Raw genomic sequence first — 23,272 nt, 5'->3', positions numbered from 1 at the left:
TCCGGCATTTTTTGGTTCGAACAATTCTCTGTAAATTTGGCTTGTATGTCGTTGTAGCTGACCGAAGCAGTACTGTCACATGTGTGTCATTAAGAAGTCAGGGTAGAAAACACAGATTCTCAGACGTATGTTATCCCAAATATTGACAATATCCTAAGAGCAGCTCGTTTGAAATTGGGATATAGTCTTCCTCACGAGGATCGATCATTTTTAACTCTGTTGCAGGACTTGCAGCCTCATTTGAGAGACTGAGGCAAAGGAAATTTCAAACAAACCGTCTCGGACCAGGGACCAGGCAAATCGCTGTGGAAGTCCAGATGCAGGAAGTCAGGCAGCGTACAATATCAGAGAGAGAGGGATTTATTGCCACAAAAACAAAGTCAACACTATGGACCTTTCCCCGAGCATCGACTTTCTTGTTTACTCCGTAATATTGGCCAATCAGCAAGATGCGAAAAGTGACGTAACAATGCTCCCTTTTCGCATCCGCTCAGACACTTTTCTCACTCAGACAGATTTTCAGGCGTGGTCGTAAACATTACCTCGTTTTCGCGTTTGTGAACTGTATTGGTTAGTTTTCAGTTGTGTTACGGAAACTTAAATATAAATCAGATAATTCAATGAGCACTCTGTCTTCTTAAGAGGTCTAATTTAATTGCAGCAAAAAAATTAGTGTAGGAATAGGTGTGACAACCTTACCGGTACTTTTAAAAAACAGATTGTTGTATGCGATGAATCATAATGATGGTTTGAAACACATACACCATTTTACAGGCGCCAGCCAACTCGCAAAAGCACTCTTAAAATAAGCCCCGACAATTTTGCAATGGTAAAGTATAGGTAGAATTTTTTGGGGATCAGAGGTCGGGAAAAGGTCCATTATAGAGGACTTGCACGGGTCACGTGACTTTGTTACTGGACGGCAATAAAACAAAAACGTCCATTTGGCTTCTGTCAGTTGCACGTCGGATTATACGTTTCTGTTTTGTTTGGCTGTTGAAAATGGTTATTTCGTATTGTTCCGCTGGCTGTACGTATAGTATAGACAACGAAATGGATCTTCAGTTATATTCCACTGTTTTCAAAAGATCCGGAACGTCGCGCAATGTGGATATCATCTATTGGCAGGACTGCTTGGTGTCAAGTCCAGAAGCCATCTCACTTGTGTTTCACTGTTTGTGGGCAGCACTTCGTTGATGGTGAGTCATAATGTGCCGTTATCAATTTTTTAAATATTCATAAGCTCTTTCATTTCAATGGAAAGCAGATGACAAACTACTGTTATTGGTAGGCCTAGGCGTAGGCCTACTTGCAGACTTGACTCGTGTAAGGTATTGCTCAATAATTGCCATAAGGTATTGTTTCCCTAGTTAGCAGGTAATCTATTAGTAAGTGTGAAAAGTTGAATAGATAACTAAAGTTTAACGCCAGTGCTAATGCAAAAAAATAACCAGAATTCAATTGAATTCTCCATCTAAGAATACGCTCGCCACCGCATCTCTGATCCCCACGGGAGTTTCACAGGTTCCAATCCTATGCGGGGATAGTTATGTGCGAGGGGATTGCAGCTCTCCTCCCACTGAGGGTGGTTCACACGACCGCTGGTCGATTACGACATCCCCCACCATCAAGTCCATGCTTCAAAAACAAATAACTGGCTAACTAATCCCGACATAGAATGGTCGTAACCGATCAGCGGTCATGTGAACCACCCTCGGTGGGAGTAGAGCTGCAATCCTCTAGCACATAACTATCCCCGCATGAGATTGAAACCTGTGAAACTACCAGGGTGATCAGAGATGCGGTGGCGAGCGTATTCCTAGATGGCGAATTCAATTGAATTCTGGTTATTTTTTGCATGACCACTGGTGTTAAACTTTAGTTATCTATTCGACCTTTCACACTTAGTAATAGATTACCTTATTAATTCCTTACTGTCTTACACAAGTCAAGTCTGCAACTGCAAGTAGGCCCACGCCTAGGCCTAATAATAACAGTAGTTTGTCATCTGCTTTCCATTGAAATGAGGGAGCTTGTGAATATTTAAAGAAATTGATAACGGCACACTATCACCACATTATCACTCACCATCAACGAAGTGCTGTCCGCAAACAGTGAAACACAAGTAAGATGGCTTCTGGACTTGACACCAAGCAGTTCTGCCAATAGGCAATAGATGATAGCCACATTGCGCGACGTTCCGGATCTTTTGAAATCAGTGGAATATAACTGAAGATCCATTTCGTTGTCTATACTATACGTACAGCCAACGGAACAATACGAAATAACCATTTCCAACAGCCAAACAAAACGGAAACGTATAATCCGACTTGCAACTGACAGGAGCCAAATGGACGTTTTTGTTTTATTGCCGTCCAGTAACAAAGTCACGTGACCCGTGCAAGTCCTCTATAAACATAATACAATAACGAAAATATTCCAGCAGTGATTGATTATTGTTTTGTGCTGGTCGGTGTGCAGGACCGACTACAAACGTCTGATGCGTTTTGATCAATGGGCATGTATATATTGGCTCATTGGTTTAATACGTTTTTACCTTTCCATATTTTTCTGTGTTTTTTTTTTTTTGCCCGTGAATTAAAACAAATAAATAATTTAGCCCCGAAATCCCGATCCATGTTGAAATTCACTTACTGTATTACCCTGACCTCTGACCCTAGAATCCTGTGTTCCCACCTTTGCAAAACTTTTGTGCTTATTTATTTCGTGAGGAAAAATAGAGTGATAAGACGGCTTGATAAACCTGTAGGGGTACCGTATACCGGTATAAGTGTACAGTTCTATTATATAACCTTTCTATATAAGTATACAGTTGTTTGTGCATTATCGGTACCGGTACTGCATTCGTGGTGGCTTGCAACTCTTGGTACAGGTACCGGTACGGTGCTTTTTCTACCTTTAGCTGAAGGCTTGAGAGTTGAGACTTTGCTTCTGTGCTTTAAGTAAACTTTTGTCTATCCAAGTACGGTACCGGTACTCTAGGACTTTCTGGTACTTTGAGCATGGAAAAAACTATGATATTATCTTGGCCGTATGGCGCATTGCAGCATTGTGCTAAGCCAAGCGTCAGGAATGCGAACGCCACTGCATCTCTGATTACCCTTCGTGCGTTCGAATCCCATGTGGGGATGATTATGTGCGAGAGGATTGCTAGACTCCTCGCCGCCGTAGGGTGGTTCACGTAACCGCTGGTCGGTTACGGCTTCCTCCACCATCAAGTCCATGCTTCTGAAAACAAATAACTGGCTACCTTAACTAATCCCATACCCGACCTGGACTGGTAACCGGACGAGAGGCCGTGGTTCACCATAATTAAGCCGTCTTATCGGCTTTCCTCTCCCCGGGATAAATATGTAAATCCAATCAATTCTGCAATTGTTCAAATTTATATTTTATATAGATTTTGTTAATAAAATGGATCGCTGGAGCTGGGATAGTAGCCATGACTCCGGTCAGATACTGACACGTCAAAACGGAATAAAACTTTACGACGGAGATGACGGTACTTCCTTCGAGGATGGGATTCTACAACTGACACCGACAAAAATAATATGGACAGATTCGCGAAACCAAAACTGCAATTTAATGCTGAGTTTATCGCTGATTGTCCAAGTTGAAAAAACATCTGGGGGGATAGGGAAAGCCCCTAAACTTGTACTTCATCTTTCCAGACCTGATGCGAACAAACCACCAGGTCCTGTTGCCCATAGTCGGAATAATTTCATAAGAATCGGCTTTAAAAACCATGGTGATTCAGAATTTTATTCCGCAATGATGAACGCATTAAAAAATAGAGAATGGGAAAAACGACCGCAACAAACTTCAACACAAGGGGGAGCTAGACCACAAAATCAAGGGGGTCGAATAAAAGGAGGTGGAATTGTCGGAATCGAAAGAAAAATAGAGCAAAGACATAAAGAAGCCGAGAAAAATATTTCTGTCGCGTTTCAAGATTTAACGAAGCTAATGGACAAAGCGAAAGAAATGGTCCAACTTTCACAAGCGATTTCATCAAAAATAAAAGACAAACAAGGAGACATTTCTGAGGACGAAACGATCAAATTTAAATCATATTTATTGAGTCTCGGAATCCCAAATCCTGTTACCAAGGAAACACACGGAACGGGGACGCATTATCACATGCAACTTGCACGAGAGTTGAGCGATTCTCTCGTACCAGAGCTGAGAAAACGAGATGGGATCATTTTACTATCGGACGCATATTGTATGATTAATCGAGCACGCGGACTGGAAATGCTTTCTCCGGATGATATGATCAATGCTTGTAAGATGTTCGAGAGTATGAAACTACCGGTTCGAATGAAAACGTACGATAGCGGAGTTTCTGTGATACAACTTGAAACTCACAGCGAGGAGAAATCTGTGACGCAAACCGTAGCGTTAGTTACAGATAGTGAGTCGTTGACTGCACAACAATTGGCAAATTTGATTGAAATTTCTGTTTTTCTAGCGAAAGAACGACTGATTTTAGCGGAAAAGTTGGGAAAACTTTGTCGGGATGACAGCGTTGAGGGTTTGAGGTTTTTTGTGAATCGATTTGTGTGAATTTTTAATCGAATGTCGAATTTTCAGAAAATTTAGAAAAAATCTCTGAAAATGATTAAAAATAGAAGAATTTGGGAAAAATTGCTGCTATTCAGTCAAATTTTGATTTGAAATTTGAAAATTTACTTCGATGTTTTCCATAAATACATTTGTGTGAGTTCTTAATCAATTTTCTCATTCCGTTGGAAATTTTGAAAAATCTGTTATTCAGACAAAATACCCAGATTACATGAATCTCCGAAATGTGGTGTTATTCAGTTAAATTATTGTCAGATGGCTAGATGATATTTGAAAGCAGGTACATTTCTGGCATAACGGACATTTCTAAGAAATTTAGAGAAAAATCTATTTCTCAGTCAAAATTCTTGGTTCCAAGAATTTCTAAAAATAAGCAGGCCAAAAAACTGGAACGTGAAATTCTTCTGTTTGTCAGTTTAAGCATTATGGAAATCTGTTTGTTTTCAAAAATATTTTCGTTTCCATGTCAAATGACTGGTTTGTGTTAATTTCAAATAATTACTTTTCATCGCTTGTTCCTCACTTAAATCCTAGTGGTTTCAATGAATTCGGTATTATTTTTGTTTTCCAGGCCTAATTTTATGTCAGATGACTAATCTCCCAATAAGTTCAAATAAATGACTCTTTATTAGTCCAATTTAATTCAGATTTATGACACTTTGAATACCGAAAATTATACCCTCTTACTTTTCCACACAAAGCTTATTTGTTTCTTTCGCTTCCGAGCAATAGTTTATATTAAGCAGCCATTGCTATGGGCAGCCCCAGTCACAATAATTTTTTCCAATGAGTTCAAAAACTTCACTCCGCACCTGTTATAATAGGGTGTCCATAAAGTCTTCAAATTTTTCAAAATTGCAAAGGGAATTTATCGATACCATACATTGTTTTGGCCCTCACAGATGTATTAAATGAAGTAAAAATATTTAAAAACAATTACTGATTAAAAACAACAAACCTGGTTGAGATATATTGGGAACTGACTCCATAACAAAATTGAAATTGTGAAGAGAATTTACAGACACCCTGTATATTTTGTTCTAAATCAGAGAACTTTTTTTATTTAAGAGGTCGCCCATTCTTTATTCCTGAACAGGAGTTACCGCTACAATTAGATATTAACATGTAAAAATTGCTAGAAATAAACTGCCTGTTATTATTGTGTATTTTGCAATATTTTTGACAAGGCTGGCCACTTTGTAATTTGTGATGTTGTTAAAGTAAAGTACACATTGTTTTCAACAATTATCAGAATTCAAATCAATTTCAATCTATTTCATCCTTACTGCATTGCATGACTTCAATTGCTCATTTTTTTCATGAAAATATTATTAATAATTCACAGTAATTGTAGAATCAATTTTTTTGATTTTCAATAACTTTAATAAGTTTGTTATATCACAGTTTGGGGCTTTCATTTTTTTCTGTTTAGGCCAGGTGAACGTAAACTAAATGGGTCACTATCTATAATAGGGCCATTCCAAGAAAAATTTCCATCAATTTTTTTTAAAGTGTAGTGATGGTAATTTTTTTGTATTTTTTATATCAAATGTCATTGGGATTTTGTTGGACTGCATTCCTTTCACCGAAAAAATTTCACCTAGGTTTTTGATGGTTTTCAAAAAATGGCCTAAAATGTAGAAATTTTGGTATAATTGACATATTTTGTGATGATTTGGGACACAAAGTGTTTGATTGTGTGATACAGTTATTTCATATGAAATGGACTCACTGAATTTAAGTTGATAAAGTTTAAATGTTTGCAGTGCTGTAGGACATTTCTTCACCCATTTAACAATTTATTACCAGAATTTTAAGAGATGATAGAGGCCGCTGTTCCGAAGTGGAAAAATGTCCTGTGGTGGCACGTCCTGTAGTGTCACATACAATATGCACATTATTGGCATGGATTTACACTGTTACATTAGGTGAATTGAGCCACACATAGAAGGGTCCTTCAGCTACTGCACCAGAAAATATTATGGGCTCCTGCTATACCATCGCAAAAATTTACAGCATAACATGATGTACTGTTGGGATAGGATAGGATTTACATATTTATCCCGGGGGAGAGGAAAGCCGATAAGACGGCTTATCCATATGGTGAACCACGGCCTCTCGTCCGGTTACCATTCCAAGTCGGGTATGGGATTAGTTGTATTGTTTGTTTTCGGAAGCATGGACTTGGTGGTGGAGGAAGCCGTAACCGACCAGCGGTTACGTGAACCACCCAACGACGGCGAGGAGTCCAGCAATCCTCTCGCACATAACCATCCCTGCATGGCATTCGAACCTGCGAACCCACGCAGAGTAATTAGAGGTGCGGTGGCGAGCGTATTCCTAACGCTTAGCCCGTTGAGCCACACCGCCGCGCCGTTAATGCATGGTGGACTTACCGTCCTGTAGTGTCACGCTATATTTTTTATATCCACTAACTATGTCTTGGTTGTAACTTTTGTGCAATTTTTTACATATTCAATAAAGCAACTGATTGGACAATGAAACAAAACATGTAGCTGAAAATGTAAAAATATATTGCATCTAAAAACATGGAATTGTCCTGTAGTGTCACTTGGAATAGCCCAATACAGAACAAGAAACATAGGCAGTGTGTAACAGTATATCTGACTATTGACTGAACCGACTATGCTTTGGTAAAAGCTTATATTTATATTATGTTGAATGAGTTTCTGCTTTTTTTTTTAAATTTTCCCTGAAGATTTGTCATTTTTGCAATTAATCTTGTTTATCTGAGATTTTTAAAATATAATTTGTCTCTAATCATGAATTTGCATCAAAATTTGTTGAAAATCAAGATGGAGTTTTAGAATTGCAATACTAACCAGATTTGGCCCTTCGTAGCCTATCCCAAGCCAGAGCCATTAATGACGGTACTCCCGTAGTATGTGTACCAGATTAGGGTCAGGCCATAATTCCATTCAGATTCTCTTTATTTTACTTTTATCACGAGTTTGGGGACTGTCTGTGTTAGCCAAGTGAATATACCCCCTGTCCATAGTTTCAGTCCCTTTACACAACTTGATGTAAAGTAGGCGAACAAAATTAGTTATCTTCATATTGGTACGGTTTCATTACATTTGAACCCATGACAATTGCACCTGTATGCTATTGCACCTATGGAATTTTTTTTGTTTTTCGGATAGTTGATCTCATAGTAACCCTAACCCATGGGTTTTAGCACCCGCATATAGATTGAACCCGTGGATATACGCATGGGTTCAAATGTACGTGGGTTCAAATGTACGGTCACCTATTGGTACACATACTTCTAGGGCGCCTCATTGCCTACCTAGCTTAGATCTACTTATCATCTTCTTCCCTCTGCCCCGGAATAAATGTAAAAAGTCCAGCAGTCAAACGCCTGTGTGTGAGCAAATTTTCAAGCCTGTGATCAATCTTATGCTGCTGGCTCAGAGACTTGTTCAGTTAGTGCGGAAAAACATTGCAAAATATACATATCCTTCACTCAGCATTCTTTTCCCTTCAGATTGTGAATCAATTCTAATTGAGTGTATTGTGAAATTTTTTATTTTAAACCAAATTAAACGATTTTATAGACACTGTTAAGACAGTTATTTAAGAATTTATTTAAGGTTTAATCAAACGAATAGTCATAATAGAAGAGAGTTTCCATATATCATATAAAAGTTTTTTTTTTCACAAAGCAAAATAAAAACAGTAAAATTTTGGGCGAAATATCGGGCCCTATTTACTTAAGTATTAATCAAACTTATAGCGTTTCAGCGAATTCTTCAAGAACGGAAAACTTGAAATCAATATGTTTAAAACAACAGTCAACAATTTAGCAAAATGAGGAAATAACCTCGTCAGAAAAAAAAACAGATTAGAAAATAATTAGCGGCGGAGGAATAGCAGATAGCGCTGAAATATAAGCATTTTGCAGCAGGCAAACATTGAAGGGCGGGGTATGGCACGCCAGTAACGAGAGTAGACATGAAGCAAGGCCGAGTGCGCACTTGGAAGTAAAAAATACTTTTCTCTGGGCAAAGTTAAAAGCCCGGAATGCTAAAAAGTGGTGATTTCCAGTTTTCGACCATTCAATTTATTTTGTTATTTTTCTGCTATAGTGTACCTGGCGTTGTTTCTATCGTGTTTGAGGATAGGATTTACATATTCATCTCGAGGGAAAGAAAAGCCGATAAGACGGCTCAATCGTATGGAGAACCACGGCCTCTCGTCCGGTTACCAGTCCATGTCGGGTGTGGAGTTAGTTAGCCAGTTATTTGTTTCATATACATGGACTTGATTAAATATTGTGTTTTACCAAGTACGTCATTCAGTGCTCTTTTCGTTGAGGGCTTCGGTAATCATAATAAAAAATGTTGTGTGACTGTCCTGCGTGCCAGGGTAAGCTATTTAACATAAATGTGTCGTTGGTGAAGGGCGTGGTATATGTACATCAATCACCAAAATAGGCGTGGCATATATAAGTCAATCATCGGGATTGCATCGTGGCTCACCATTCGCCAAAGCGGGCGTGGATTTAACACTTCAGTCATTGGATTAGAAGTGATTGTAGGCGTGGCTTATCACGTCAATCAACGTACCCTTGGATACCATTCCCTGTAACCATTTTGCGTCATAGTTTCTTTTAACCCCCTCATTACGTCATCTATTCTTTTTCTCGAATCTGCGTAAATATTTTTGAATCTTTCCAAATGAGATTCTCTCGTTTCAAGAAACTTTTTCATTAACTGTTCCACATCAATGATATCTCCCTTTTTCTTAGCCTTTCTTCTGGGCCACGTTCCGCATGTGACGTCATAATTCATTCCTTTGGTATCCTGATTGTTATTATTGTTGTCATCTATGATGTCATTATCGTCATGACCAGTTCGCTTAAATGATTGGCGGAGGCGTGGAGTGGGCGTGGTTTTCGGTGTGTATTCTTCCGTTGATCTATCTCCTTCGTAACCAAGATGTGAACTAATATTACTCCGCGACATTTCACGATTCGAATTTTCATCAACAGAAGAATTATCCGAATCCGAATATTCGACAAAATCTTCATAAATTGCAACCGGCGTGTAACACGATTTGAGGGGGGAAGGCACGGAGGATTTTTCAACGTAACTTCCGGTTTTGGGTTCTGAATTCCGGCCTCCGAACCTGTATGTTTCATCTTCAGCACAGAACTCCATATCCTCGTCAGACTTGGAAATTACAATCGTCGGCGGCGGCTGCTTTCCTATCGGCAATGTAGTACTTTTCGCCCTGCTGGTACTTTTTGAATTTTCTGCAATCAATTTTGATCTTTGTGGAATGTTTTCGGCAACATTCGGTACTAAATCCAGCGTAAAATTGCTTGCTCGTAGTTTTGTATCCTGCCTTGCTGCGTCAGACGAAGTTTTCGCTGCGTTTTCTATTTCTTTCGAATTTGTTGCTTGCGTTTCCAGATTTATATTTTCAAATTTCTGATCTTCTGTTTTACTTACGAAATCGGACGAACTTTTATCCGAAATCGAACTCGTAGAATCGAATTCACCTGAAGTTCTAGATTCGAAACGGCTCGGAGACTTTTCAGAACCGGTACCGTTCAGACTGCTACTAGACGACACAACGACTGCAGAATCAATGCTTTCAGAATCAGATAAACTAGTAAAGTGTCCAACTCTCGTCTCGTACGAGTTATTTTTCGTTTTATTTGATCCATTTCCGACTGTTTCATTAGCCTGAGGGCAAATATCGTCTGCTAGTTCAGCATTCCTTGCATTTCTTATTACGTCATAATCATTAGTTGTGCGGTCATAATTGCCGATTGTTTTTTCATAATTGGTTGATTGTGTTTTCACTTTCGTAGTAAAATTACCCCCTATGCTCTTTTCAGGCGATTTTTTAGGTGACTTGGGTTTGGGAACCACAGTACGCCACGGGTTAGGAGCCATAAATGATGTATATTTCGGTGACGGTGGTCTTGCTGTACCCTCGGCAGGATTCGAACCCGCGATCTTCAAACTTCTGTCTGCTCCATCCAGTATAGAAGCGGACTTCGGCCGAATTTTCCTGTATTCATTCGGTTCGCCTGAAACGCAAATTGAAAACAATTTATTTCCAAACGTATTTTATATTTCACTTATCATGGACACTTAGCAACGAAATTGACATTAATAAGAAATTTATGACGTCATACTTACGTCTTTTGATGACGTCATCGTTTATCTTCGGAACAGGTGTTAAATCGATTGGAACCGACACAGCGTGGAATCTGAAACAAAAAATGTCTATAAGGTGTTTGTGCATTAGCTCTGAACAACGCGGTAAGTTAGTGGTTTTCAACCAGTGTTCGGTCAGTACAGTCCGGGGGCCCCAATTTTAAATTCAAGCCCGAAAGTCGACATTAATATTTTTATGTTGTTTAAATGTTATCAAATGCCTATCAGTTAGACCAGGGTGGTCCAAGGTTGTGGGCTCCGCGGGCCACAAAATTATTTTGGCATTGGTCGCGACTCGCGGGCCACAATAGTACCAAGAATGGGTGAACAGTGCAACACAAAACAAGCACTTCTATTGTGTAAACACTACGCTAATGGAATTCGCATTTGATTTTTAGTTTTCTATCATGCCTATATTGTCAGCATATATTCCCAACCAAAACGATAGAAAATCCAGGTAACAATTTTGACTGCAATCACATCTTCAACTTCGCTAGTTGCTTCAGCTAGCCATCATACTAGTCAATTCAGTCACAGTAGTGATATAACAACAATATGTCAACGATTTTTCTGATTTATTTTATGAGAAGCAATTTAAAATACGATATTTTGATTACTCTCAGAATGCGACGCGGGCCACAGATAATGGAGCGGCGGGCCACATGTGGCCCGCGGGCCTGGGTTTAGACCACCCTGAGTTAGACCGTAAGAGCTAGCGGGTTCGGGGCCGAAAAACGCGTGTTTTCAAGACTCTTTTGGAAGTTTAAAAAGCAATTCAGACTAAAAAAAATCCTATTCATTATACAAGTACTTTTTTCGCATTCCAGGGAAGTTCCGGCCCTCAAACTCATACCCAACCTCACTGGCTTCGCCCCTGCATACGGATCCGAAGTAGGGAGTAAACATGGAGAAAGGACATGCTGTATACAATACCCTTGTACCACCATCTGTGATATATATGCTAGTCGAAAATATATTTTATTTAGGCCATATCTTCTGATTTGGAGTTTTGCGCGATCACAGTATGAGTCACAATTTTGTATTTATAAAACCGGGGTCGGGAATCAAGTTTTCAATCACGTAAAATTGAGGCAACATAAAAATGCAAGTGCTATAGTGTGTTCCCCGGAATGGTAGTAGGAGTCAAAATTTTGGGCTGTCCGGACTCCATGTTTTAGATATCACAAGTCAAAACCGAAATTTGTTTTTACTATTAACCTGAAAACGAAGGTTTATTCGGACCGGGACCGGATATATATTTTGTGACTCCACCACAGTAATCATCTCTTGTAGATGTTGCGTATTAACTGTCAAAGACGATTAAATAACTGGGAATTTTAGCTATAACTTACCTGGTATTGAATTCTGTCCATGATCTTGGTCGCCCAAATTTATTTCCGCTAGATGATGCTCCCGAGCTCCGAGGTTTTCGTAATTGCACTGTGGTTGACGACATGGCCACGAGATTTATAGTTAAGGAAAATAAACTCTGCAACGAAAGGATTGATGAACATTTGAATTTTAGAACTTTATGTTATGTTTTGTCCGCTCTAAGTTGGTTTTCGGACAGCTTTTTGTTGGCACACAAATTACAATTTGATAATTTTCAAAGTTCTGTATTACATGCTAAAGTCATGTATGTAATTTTGCTAGGAGATAAGGATTATAATTTGATGCTTGATGGGGAAAAATCTGGTTCACATTACATTGCTTGGCGGATCTAATTGTGGCCCGCGGGCCGTCTGTTGCACACCCCTGGACCAAGCATATCAGAGTGACTAAGTATTCTTAACAGTTTAAAGAAGGCTTGCATGGGAAAAAGTGGCCGTGTTTGATTCGGCAGCCCTGCTCGACAATATTTCCAGTACATCCGATACGATAGTTATGGAGATCTAAGATTCGACCGTCATTTCATATTCTATTCTTATTTCTTCGAATATTCTGTGGTTAGAAACTTACGAATATCGATTAACACGCCCAGTCTTACTAACAATGCATGTCCTCTCTGATCGACGACGCACAATTAAAATCACAGAACGCTAATCTATCTCAAACTTATGAAGCTCCAGGCAAAATGTAAGATTATAGAAAACCGCGAACGAAACCGCATTTTGAAAAACTGGCAACGCTTGTTTGTTTGAACGATTAAAAAATCCTTCAAACCAGCGCGCAATGAAATAATTTCAACATTTTTTTTTGAATGCAATTTTGCGACATTTGCAGTAAGACATAAATTCTTGCGCTTTTTCCAACGCCATTTTGCCCTATTCTTGAGCAAATATCCATTTTTGAACGAATTACTGAAAACCGGGCATTTCCTGGCTTGCTTGCTATTGAATATCCTTTCACCGAATGAACCAGCCGAGACAGATGAAAATGCGCGCTTATATGTCTTGGGTAACTTCGACAGCGAATGACGTGCAGAGTGATTCTATAAGATATTGTAAGATATCGGTGGCAGCTTTTATCTAGCCTTGTTCGGAGCAAAATGCACAAGTAAGCGTCGTATTACGTCATTATACAACCCCAGAAAAAAAAAAATATTGGGCTGACTAGTGGCTACGCTTGTTTAGGCAGTCCCGAGTTGAAAGAATATGATTATTTCAAAAATAGTATTTTGTTACTTATACAGAGCCTTGTTCTGAGTGACAACGCTCCATAAAACGAGCAATCGACAACACTTGCCTTAAGCTAAACGTGTGCAATAAATCACGCGCTTAGCGAAGCCACAGTTTCTAACCAATGACAAGTTTACAACTCGCTGTGTTGTTGTTTTATGAGAACTCGCTTCGAGCAAGGTTACTCGCAAAAATTTAAGAACCGGTTCTCTTTTGTTATCGAATTTACTAACAACAGGTTCGCAGACCGAGTCGCAGATCCTGCTTGTTTCTAAGTCACAATACGTAAACGCTCCGTTAATAAATGCTGGTATAAAAAAAAGACGTGCTTTCGGTGCGAGTCCGGTTTATTTAGCCATATGGTTTCGATACATTCCTCCCTTTGCCAATTTTTTTTAACCCCCCCCCCCCCCCCCCCCTCCTCGCAACCTAACTTTTATCATGTTATCCAATATCTAAACCAGAGGTGTTCAACTTGCGGTACGCGGCCCAAATGCGGTCCACAATTTTGAAATTTTTTGTCAAATTTGAATGGTGTGCGACCCGCAATACGAATTCTTAATTTAGTTTGATTTGGTACGTGCAAGTAATTCCGATTCCTTCGCATTGCAAAGGTTATACCTGAGTACAATTTATTATCTGTGACTGGAAAGTCTTTGTTAAATTAAGGTGCGGCCCGCAGGTTCACCCAGTTATTCGTATCCAGCCCTTCTGTATTAAAGGCTTCTCTAATCTATCACTAACTAATGATACACGAAATTCGCACTCTGGCTTTTGTGCAGTTTTGAATAGTTCATAATGAGTGCATAAATATGCATTATAAGATACTCTCGTAGTATGTGTACCATGTTACAATATAATTTTATTCCGATTTTCCTTATTTTAGTTCTATGACGAGTTCGGGAATGTCTGTGTCTGTGCCAAGTGAATTAGTTACCTCCATATTGGTACACATACTTCTAGAGCTCTCTTTGCAATAACACTAAATAAATAAGAATATTTGAAATACTACACGCAGATATAAAGTAAAATTTCTCACTAAAACAATAAAATTTCTCCCCGCTTCGAAACACTTGTCTAATATTCTTCAGTCGTTCATTCAAATCATAATACGATTGTGATATAATAACCCGCCACATCTTATGATTGTGACAACATAATACTCTCGCCCTGAGGCCAGTTCTAGGCCTAAAACAACATCGGCAACCGATTCAATAAAAACAATTGGAAATTTTAGAACGGCTGTACAATTTGACAAAACTATTCTTGAAATATAATTATTCGTCGAATAGCATAAAATAACACGATGTTCGATGCCAAATGGTGAAACTAAAGGCGGTTCTCTCGGTCAAACTATACGGTTTGGTTGCGAATATGAAACAGCGAAAATACACAAATAAAACTTTGATACTGTACACACGACAAAGGTTCGGCACGACAGCCTTTACTGTTGATGTATTGACATATCCAGAGTCCAGACATATAAACATTGGTAAAACTACATTGTGCGACGCATGAATTACCTGGTAAAGGCAACTTTCGAAGAAGCTAACTAAATAAAATGTTTCAAATGTCTGTACCTGCGGGTTCCAATCGGTGGCCAACAGATCAGTTGGAGGGGGGGCACCATTTCAGGCGCAAAACTTGTTTATTTTTACTGAAAAACCTGCCATTCTTCCTAGTTTCATTGTCGATACAGTTATTTCACAAACTGTTTCACTTTGTTGAGCGTTAATTGTTTGCACAAAATGTGAAATTTAAAAATTTTGGTAACCACAGGTCTATAGAAAGCTTTAACATTCGACTAATTGTGCATGTTTTACTGTAAATAAATTTTTACTTGTTTCGTACAATCTTCTGTAAAAAACACCAAAATGCGATTCATACCCTTCACATCAGAACCTGGGACATGAACGTGCCATAAACTGCCTATTGTACATATCGTTGTGCCGTATCTCTTTGTCCTGTGTATTGTACAAGATTTTTATTTGTATATTTCATGTCTGTTGTCCTACTATAACGCAGCAGTCCTGAACTGCAGTTATACTTGTTGGGGTGCATGTCCACATCTGTGTCTTAGGCCAGTTAGGTCTTGCACATGTATCCCATCTCTTTTACACTTTTTAAGCATTATGCAGATACTGTTACATTTTGAAGCATATAAACATACATGCATCCCGTTTCTTTTATACCGTTTAACTATTATGCAGATACTGTTACATTTTTGAGGCAAATAACATACATACATACATACACATAATATCAGTTGGGGGAACGCAAGAACAACTAACTGCATTTTTCTTGCTCTATGCCTTTGTGGACGTGGATGCGTATAGCGCAAGGATTCCCTGGCAAGTAGAAAGATGGCTATCCGATTTGATTAAAGAGTCTTGCTGCACACTAACACAAATGTATTTTGTCTGACCGGGGTCAGACTTTTTCAGAAAAATGCCTGTCTCTTGAATCAAATAGTATAAATAAGTTTGTTAGAAAACACTCTTTACCGAAATTCGCTATCTTTCCGCCCCTCATTACCACCATAACATTATCTGGAGCGCGAACGTACTGCTTACTATTATCACACCGAGCTTTTAGCTTTATCTCGCTAAACTTCACTGAAGTCATAAATCTGGCAAGACTGTCTGTGCAAGAAAAATTACCTGCGCGTAGCTATTACTATGCTGTAACAAATTCAGTAAAATTTTCTCGCATTTTGAAGTTAATATTCTTCGGGTGCCACATGTTAGATTACTATACTCGTAGTGTTCGGTTTCAATTACCTTGCAATGCCATTTTAATTTGCCAATTTTTTTATTTTCCCGTTTCCAAGTTTCAACACTTCGTTGGTTGATTCGCTCAAATGCGCGTCAGGTATTTCGCCACCAACCAATTTTAAACCGGGGGATTTAAAAATAGACTTTTTTATCGAAAAAAAAACTTTGTCTCGGTTTAAAAAGTGGTAAACGCCGATACAAAAAAAGATTAAGAAATTGAAAATAAGTTTACAGTCATTTTAAAATCGAATTTTCCATTTTCTCGAACTGTCATATTTCGTGCCCCCTCACAGAGACTCTCAAACATTGACTCAAACATGTGGCCATATCGAATCGACCTGTCTTCCAAACAACAGCTACATGGCTCCACATGAGGCCGAATTTGGAAACACTGCACTGTATTATCACAAACGGATGAACTAAACCAGTGTTTTCCAATCCTTTTTTTTTCCAGTGCTCCCCTCGGATTATTTTTTGAATAACACATGCCCACGAACTGAAACGTCGAAGTAAATTTATTTTCCAGTCATGAGTCTGATGAAACGCCGGTCTTATCAATAATATCTGGCTTAATAAAAACTGGCCGGCGCTTTGGAAGTATTCGTACCAAGATGACGCACAACCTGAGCAACCCTAACCTGGTACACATTTTATGTTCAGGTTGTGCGCCATCTTGGTACAAATACTTCAGGAGCACCGACTGGCCTGCATTTCTTTGACTACAAATGTCATCTGGTTACTAAATCAGAGGCGTGCAACCTGCGGCCCATGGGCCAAATGCTGCTCACAACGAATAACTGTTCATTCCGCGTAGAAGTGCCAATTATGAATGGCGTGGGGCCAGCGAAACGAAATTTTAATTTAGTTCAATTTGGTATCTGTGAGTAATTCCGATCTCTTCGCATTACAAAGCTTATACCTGAGTACAATTTATTATCTATGCCTATGACGTTACAATGCCTTTTATGTGCCGTCAACTACTAGAAAGCCTATGTTAAATAAAGGAGCGGCCCGCGGTCCCACCAAGTTATTTGTATCTGGCCCTCTTGTGTTAAAGGTTGCACACCTCTGTACTATATTATCACAAGCGAACAGACTAAACGCTCAAGTTATGGTTATAACATCCCCATATCAAATTCCATCCGCCGTGTCTCCACTATAAATATGTTTTCAAACTATTTCCTGATCTTTGTTGTGAATCATTGAAGCATACCCTTGTATGTCACAATTCTACGACCTAGTTAATTATTCTGTAACAATGGATAATGATTATTACAACAAAGAAAGTCAATGATATTAAATTGTGACATCACAGTTTGATACTTTTTGATCTTCGGCATTCGGAAGCGTCCGCGTTTGATCGGGATATGGAATCAGGAGTATTGTACCGTGGTTTTCAACCGGGATATCTTTAGTACAGTCCAGAAGTTCCACGAGTCTATATTTACTATGTATGTCGTTCGAATATAATCAAATAACTATCAGGTTTGCCACTATTATTGACCTTGCTACACTTTGAAAATTGATTTGCCAGTATTAGGTTCGCATATACAATTCAGACAACGAAACGTTTGCACAGATATTCCAGTGCTTTTCTGCTTGTAACGCAGTAGGAATCGTCGTCGTAATGTTTTTTATTATCACTTTAATACCCATTAATGCAAACATTATTAACTGTACAAAAGCGAGAGTGCGACTTGCGTATAATACTAGATAAGGTTATATTAAAGCTTGAATAAATAAAGCAATTTTTATGCGAAGTGAGAGAGGAATGAAAAGTTACAAAATAAGTTGAGGGGGGGGGGGGGGGGTTGAGAGAAAACGTTTGGAACCACTGAGACCACTTCGTCTTTCAACTTTTATAAATCTCAAGGGTGTCCATGCAGTTTTACAAAAATTTTAAATTTCAAAAGGAATTTATTGATACCATATATTCTTTTGGTCCTCACAGATGTATTAAATGAAGTAAAAATACTTAAACAATTACTGATTAGAAAACAACAAACTTGGTTAAGATATACTGAGAACTGACTTCATAACAAAATTGAAATTGTTGAGGGACTTTATGAACACCCCCGATACATGCGACTCACAAGTATTTAATTCCTATCGAAATCACAGATGTGTCTCAACATACGTCGCTTTCTCCTCGAGATTGCGATAATAAAAGCCTTGCTTATATCAAGAGTTATTTTTAGCTGTAGCAGGCTATGAAAAAAACTATGCAAAATTACCGAACTTTACTGCGTAATTCAATAAAATGAAGTATTTATAATGTATGGGTCGCGGAAGCGGCAATTTTATTTTTGCACCATACTATTATCGCTAACTTTTTGTCTTTAATTCTGCTTAGGACGGGATTAGATTGTTTTCGTTCGTTTATTCTGTTATGCTAAGTTATTATGAGCCAGGGTAGAAGCATACCAATGGGTGCGATTCTGCGGGTTGTGTATTGAAGATTGTATATTGAATAAATTCGACAGCGAGGTACGCCTGTAGTAAGATTCCTCCTTGTTCGTAGCACGAGTAAGCGTGTTACGTCAATATAAACAAAAAATTACTGTTTACTGCGTGTAAGCGTGTTACGTCAATATAAACAAAAAATTACTGTTTACTGCGTGTAAGCGTGTTACGTCAATATAAACAAAAATTACTGTCTTGCTGCTACGCCTCCTCAGATAAGCGTATTTCAACTCGAAACTTGAATTATGCTAGCCAGGGGTTGGCAAGGTTTTTGGGCCTAGGGCCAAAGTTTTTGCCCACCTGGACTGGCGGGCCATGTAAATGTGATGTTTATGAACAATATTTACAGTGTTACACAGGCAAAAGTAAAACAATGAGCCTTACGCAAAAACTAAATTTAAACGCAAATATTTTATTCTTATCGAAAAACTCAAAGATACATCTCAGCTTACGTCGCTTTCTCCTGGACTGGCGAGCCCTGTAGTTGTGATGTTTATGAACAATATTTACAGTGTTACAAAAACAAAAGTAAAACAATAAGCCTTGTGCAAAAACTAAATTTAAACGCAATCTCAACAAATTTCTTATGCTATTTAATTTAGCTAAACATTATTAAAAATTTGTTTTAGTTTGGTTGTGATAGCATCAGGCGGGCCAGATTGAATTGCCCAACAGGTCAGATTTGGCCGCAAGCCGTAGTTTGCTTATGTCAGGGCTATGGTCCTAATACAAAACAGGGATTTTCACTCGTTCTATAGCAGTGGTCGGCAACCACCGGACCGCGGCCCATCGCCGGTCCGCGAAAAGTTACTGCCGGTCCGCATAGAGGTGACACAAAAACGGACAATGCCGTAATAATACCTCTACAATCTAACTACAAACCCTATGAGACTAAAAACAGCACCCAACAGCAGACACAACACTTTTGAGCATCATGTCTGACTTCACAAACAATTGCCATGTCAGTATGTCGCAATAATGCTCGATCAATTGTTTCCTCTACACCCGTAAAAGTATGTCTCTCATCGGTCGAATAAGATCTTTCCAACAAAATGATTCCTGCTAAATACGTGACTACTCACTAAACTACTGGCTGGTACTGGCGGTCATACCTAGTCAGTGCTAATTCTATACTTCAGAATCAGGATAATCATAAAGTTAGCACTTCGGGTAAAAAAATTAGTTTTGGGAAAACAAACATCAATCAATGCCCAGACTAAGATCGGAAGGTTTACATGCATTGTTACCTTTCCCAAGATCTTATTAATGTGAGGCCTGGTTTTCAATATTGACAACTACAAAAACGAAATATCGAAATAGGCCAGATGCAAGAAACACGTTACAAATGTTAATGTCTACCACATCTCCAACGTGGGAACAGTTAATGGCCAGCAAACACATACAGATATCGCATTAAATAGCATGTCAACATGGATTTCCTGATGCGTATAATTTATTACATTAGCTTAGTTCGTTTGTATAAAGGTGGTCCGCCAAAATGTTGGCCAGGCATTACCGGTCCGTCACTTGAAAAAGGTTGCCAACCACTAATCTACGGCATCCTCGTATTATGCATTTGCGCAAAGACATAGAGCAAAGAAAGTTTGTCGGGGCTCCCGAAGTATGCGAACCAAGATGGCGGACATCGGAATGTAATATGTGTACTAGGTTAGGGTTAGGCCATAATTTTAGGTATAAATACTACGGGGGACTCTTGGCTAGTCTTCGAACTGATAATAGGACTAAAATAAGGAAAATTGGAAAAAAATTATCGCCTAACCCTAACCTGTTACCCATGTTACGTTCCGATGTCCGCCATCTTGGTCCGCATACTTCGGGAGCACCAGTTTGTCAGTCCTGCGTAAGATGATATTTAAAAAGTGAGTGATGTTATTTAACAGTACACCACTCTATTTCCATAACAACACCTATTACTGTATATTTCCGCGCGTTTTTAAAAGTGTTTGTTATTGCTCAGCTGTTTTTCACAATTCGCACACCCTAACTTAAGACCAGATATCGCAATCTGAAGTGGCCTCTCGACTCTTCCTACTGGCTTTGCTCGTTTCAAACGCTCTAGCTGCCATCTTTGCGGCGGAAGTGCGATTTTGACTATCTTCGTTCCTATTATATATGTGTACAGTGTGTATGTGTAAATGATATGTGTACAGAGACAAATATCAATTTCGATTTTTTTGAAGGAAGACCCACCCCCCCAAAAAAAATAATAAAAAATTCCGTTCAGAACGACTTAATGTTTACGACCATTCTGGAAAATCTGTCTGAAAGAAAAATATATATATATCTGATCGACTGATAAATTTTAATTGTCATGTAACATTTTACATCTCGCTGATTAGCTAATATTACAGAAGCAAACAAGGAAGTCTAATCTCGGCGAAACGTCCATTGCATACCATCTGCAGAATCAGACTGTTTATAATCCCTTTCCCGCCATTTTTTTTGTTATATTATTACTTCACTATGCTATTTATGGATGACTGACGCCGGAGGCATTATGCCGTGAGAATGGATTTGACAGGATTAGCAAATCTATCATTATCAGAGAATGTTTATGAGATGAGAAATCAGTGCTAACGCGAATTTCTAAGGGTTTCTGGAGTGGGCGATTCCGCATTTCTTATCAGATGTATTTCACTATGGGTGAGATTGAGGGCGTAGGGTTAGACCCCGGAGTGACGGTTCAGTAATATCCCATACGCCCCCTGTAGAAGGTGAACACCCCCTTCCTCCTTCAAAAAAAGATATTTCAAACAAACCCCTAATTTTGAGGGGTTGATACTACACTTAAATACCTAGCTCAAGTATAATTGTATCTAAATATCTATAAAGTGGCATTTTTATTTTAGTGCAGATTGTCTGTCAAATACGAAAAAAATACCAAGCATAAGAACAACAACAACATAATAACTAAACAATCCATAGGTTCATTCTGTATATAGTTCTACGAAATGTTCACAACTTTCTCAAACAGCACGGGTACATGAGAATGCTATGACAAACCCGAATGCAGCCCAGTCCTGACTATGACTGTCCCAACTGTCCTTACTCAACAAGACTAACTGCCAAGAAAAATATATCTACATTTTGTATATAGTTCTACAAAATGTTCACAACTTTCTCAAACAGCAGGTGTACATAGGATTGCTATGGCAGGCCCGAATGCTGCTTAGTTCTGACCATGACTGTCCCAACTGTCCTTATTCAACAGGACTAACTATCAAAAAAAAAAATAAATCTACATTTTGTATATAGTTCTACAAAATGTTCACAACTTTTTCAAACAGCAGGGGCACATAGGAATGCTATGGCACGCCCGAATGCTGCCCAGTCCTGACTATGACTGTCCTAACTGCCTCAATCAACTGGACTAACTGCCAAGAAAAATAAATCTACTTTTTGTATGTAGTTGTACAAAACTTTCATAACTCTCTTCAACAGCAGGGTCTGCATAAAAATGATATCACAGACCCTAATGCTACACAGTACTGGTCATACCTGACTATACCTCAGTTAGTCCCAAACCGCCGCCCGTGTCACGATTTAAACTTGAGTAAAATAGTTTAACACTCCATGTTTTTACCTTTTTACATTCTAGATACCGCCAATTGTTACGTAACAGTTAAGCACGTGTAGATTCGTAAGAATTCAATTGCACCGATATTTTAAATATACGTACCGGTATTATTGTCGGCCCCTCGTGGGCCCTTTCCTCTCCCGGCACGCGGATATCATTCCGCTTCTAATTTTGGCCCCCAAGGAACCACTGTTATAACTATGCCGGTACTCTCGAAGCGTGAACCAAGATGACGAACACCGGAACATAGTATGTGTACCAGGTTAGGGTTAGGCCATAATTTCAGATGCAAATTACTACGGGAGTCACTTTGCTAGTCTCCGAACTCGTAGTAGAACTAAAATAAGGAAAATTGGAATAAAATTATAGCCTAACCCTAACCTGGTACACATACTAGGTTCCGGTGTCCGCCATCTTGGTTCACATATTTCGAGAGTACCACTGTTCAAACGTCTACACTCAGCTGAACTACGCACCTTTCTGCTCGTTCTCCTTCTCAGTTATGACCAGTTATGATAATCGATCCTGCCAATCTTCCAAAGTGGTTCGACACTTTTAAAAAATAGGTAAATATAACGGTATTTCTACTACTATTACATGAAGAAAATTTAGCTAAGTATATACTTCGCCCAAGCATGTTCGCACATAAATATCAAGACGAAAGCTCTTATCGAATTTTCAACTTAAATTATGAATGCCGAATTTTACGTTCAAATTCTATTAATTTTACGATTTTTGTAGCTAGGCGTTTAGCAGATGAAGAAGCGAACGATTTTCGTTTAATCCGTGAGATTATGACGAAATACTAGTAATTAAGTATTCATTATTACGTACAATTGCGCACCTTATAAGCCACAATCGTAATACCGTGTAAGGCGATTATGTTGTAATAATTAGCAATCTTTTTGTTTAAATGTAACAGATTTTTGCTATTGTTAAAACATAAAGGTCATTGTGATATGACAAATATAATTTGTTGCAAGACAATTAGTGCATCAGCGCTTTGTTTTACCGATTGGC

The 23,272-nt window shown here is 38.8% G+C and overlaps 2 protein-coding genes across 2 annotated transcripts; one reads left to right on the top strand and one right to left on the bottom strand.

Annotated features, from left to right (window-relative positions):
• The first annotated feature begins 3,272 nt into the window (after nt 1-3,272).
• LOC120331104 (vacuolar protein-sorting-associated protein 36-like) lies at nt 3,273-7,393 on the top strand. The gene has a single exon (XM_039398136.2). It carries the CDS (start codon nt 3,436-3,438, stop codon nt 4,585-4,587), a length of 1,152 nt encoding a protein of 383 aa, XP_039254070.2. The 5' UTR covers nt 3,273-3,435; the 3' UTR covers nt 4,588-7,393.
• Nucleotides 7,394-8,459: 1,066 nt separating this feature from the next.
• On the bottom strand, nt 8,460-12,288 carry LOC120331024 (uncharacterized). The gene is made up of 3 exons (XM_078113487.1): nt 12,152-12,288; nt 10,782-10,852; nt 8,460-10,669 (listed from the first exon to the last, which is right to left on the bottom strand). Exons 1-3 carry the CDS (start codon nt 12,253-12,255, stop codon nt 9,186-9,188), a joined length of 1,659 nt encoding a protein of 552 aa, XP_077969613.1. The 5' UTR covers nt 12,256-12,288; the 3' UTR covers nt 8,460-9,185.
• Nucleotides 12,289-23,272: the final 10,984 nt, after the last annotated feature.

The sequence above is a fragment of the Styela clava genome, chromosome 6 (assembly GCF_964204865.1).
Source record: "Styela clava chromosome 6, kaStyClav1.hap1.2, whole genome shotgun sequence".
Taxonomy (NCBI): domain Eukaryota; kingdom Metazoa; phylum Chordata; class Ascidiacea; order Stolidobranchia; family Styelidae; genus Styela; species Styela clava.
Note: the sequence above shows the minus strand (reverse complement) of the source record. Positions and strands in the feature narration are given on the sequence as shown.

Bases quoted from the DNA above. Each gene is read 5' to 3' on its own strand.
- LOC120331104 (XM_039398136.2), top strand. From the start codon at position 3,436: ATGGATCGCTGGAGCTGGGATAGTAGCCATGACTCCGGTCAGATACTG.
- LOC120331024 (XM_078113487.1), bottom strand. From the start codon at position 12,255: ATGTCGTCAACCACAGTGCAATTACGAAAACCTCGGAGCTCGGGAGCA. The intron at 10,853-12,151 runs GTAAGTTATAGC...TTTTTGTTTCAG, and splicing joins TGGACAGAATTCAATACCAG to ATTCCACGCTGTGTCGGTTC. The intron at 10,670-10,781 runs GTAAGTATGACG...TTTGCGTTTCAG, and splicing joins CGATGACGTCATCAAAAGAC to GCGAACCGAATGAATACAGG.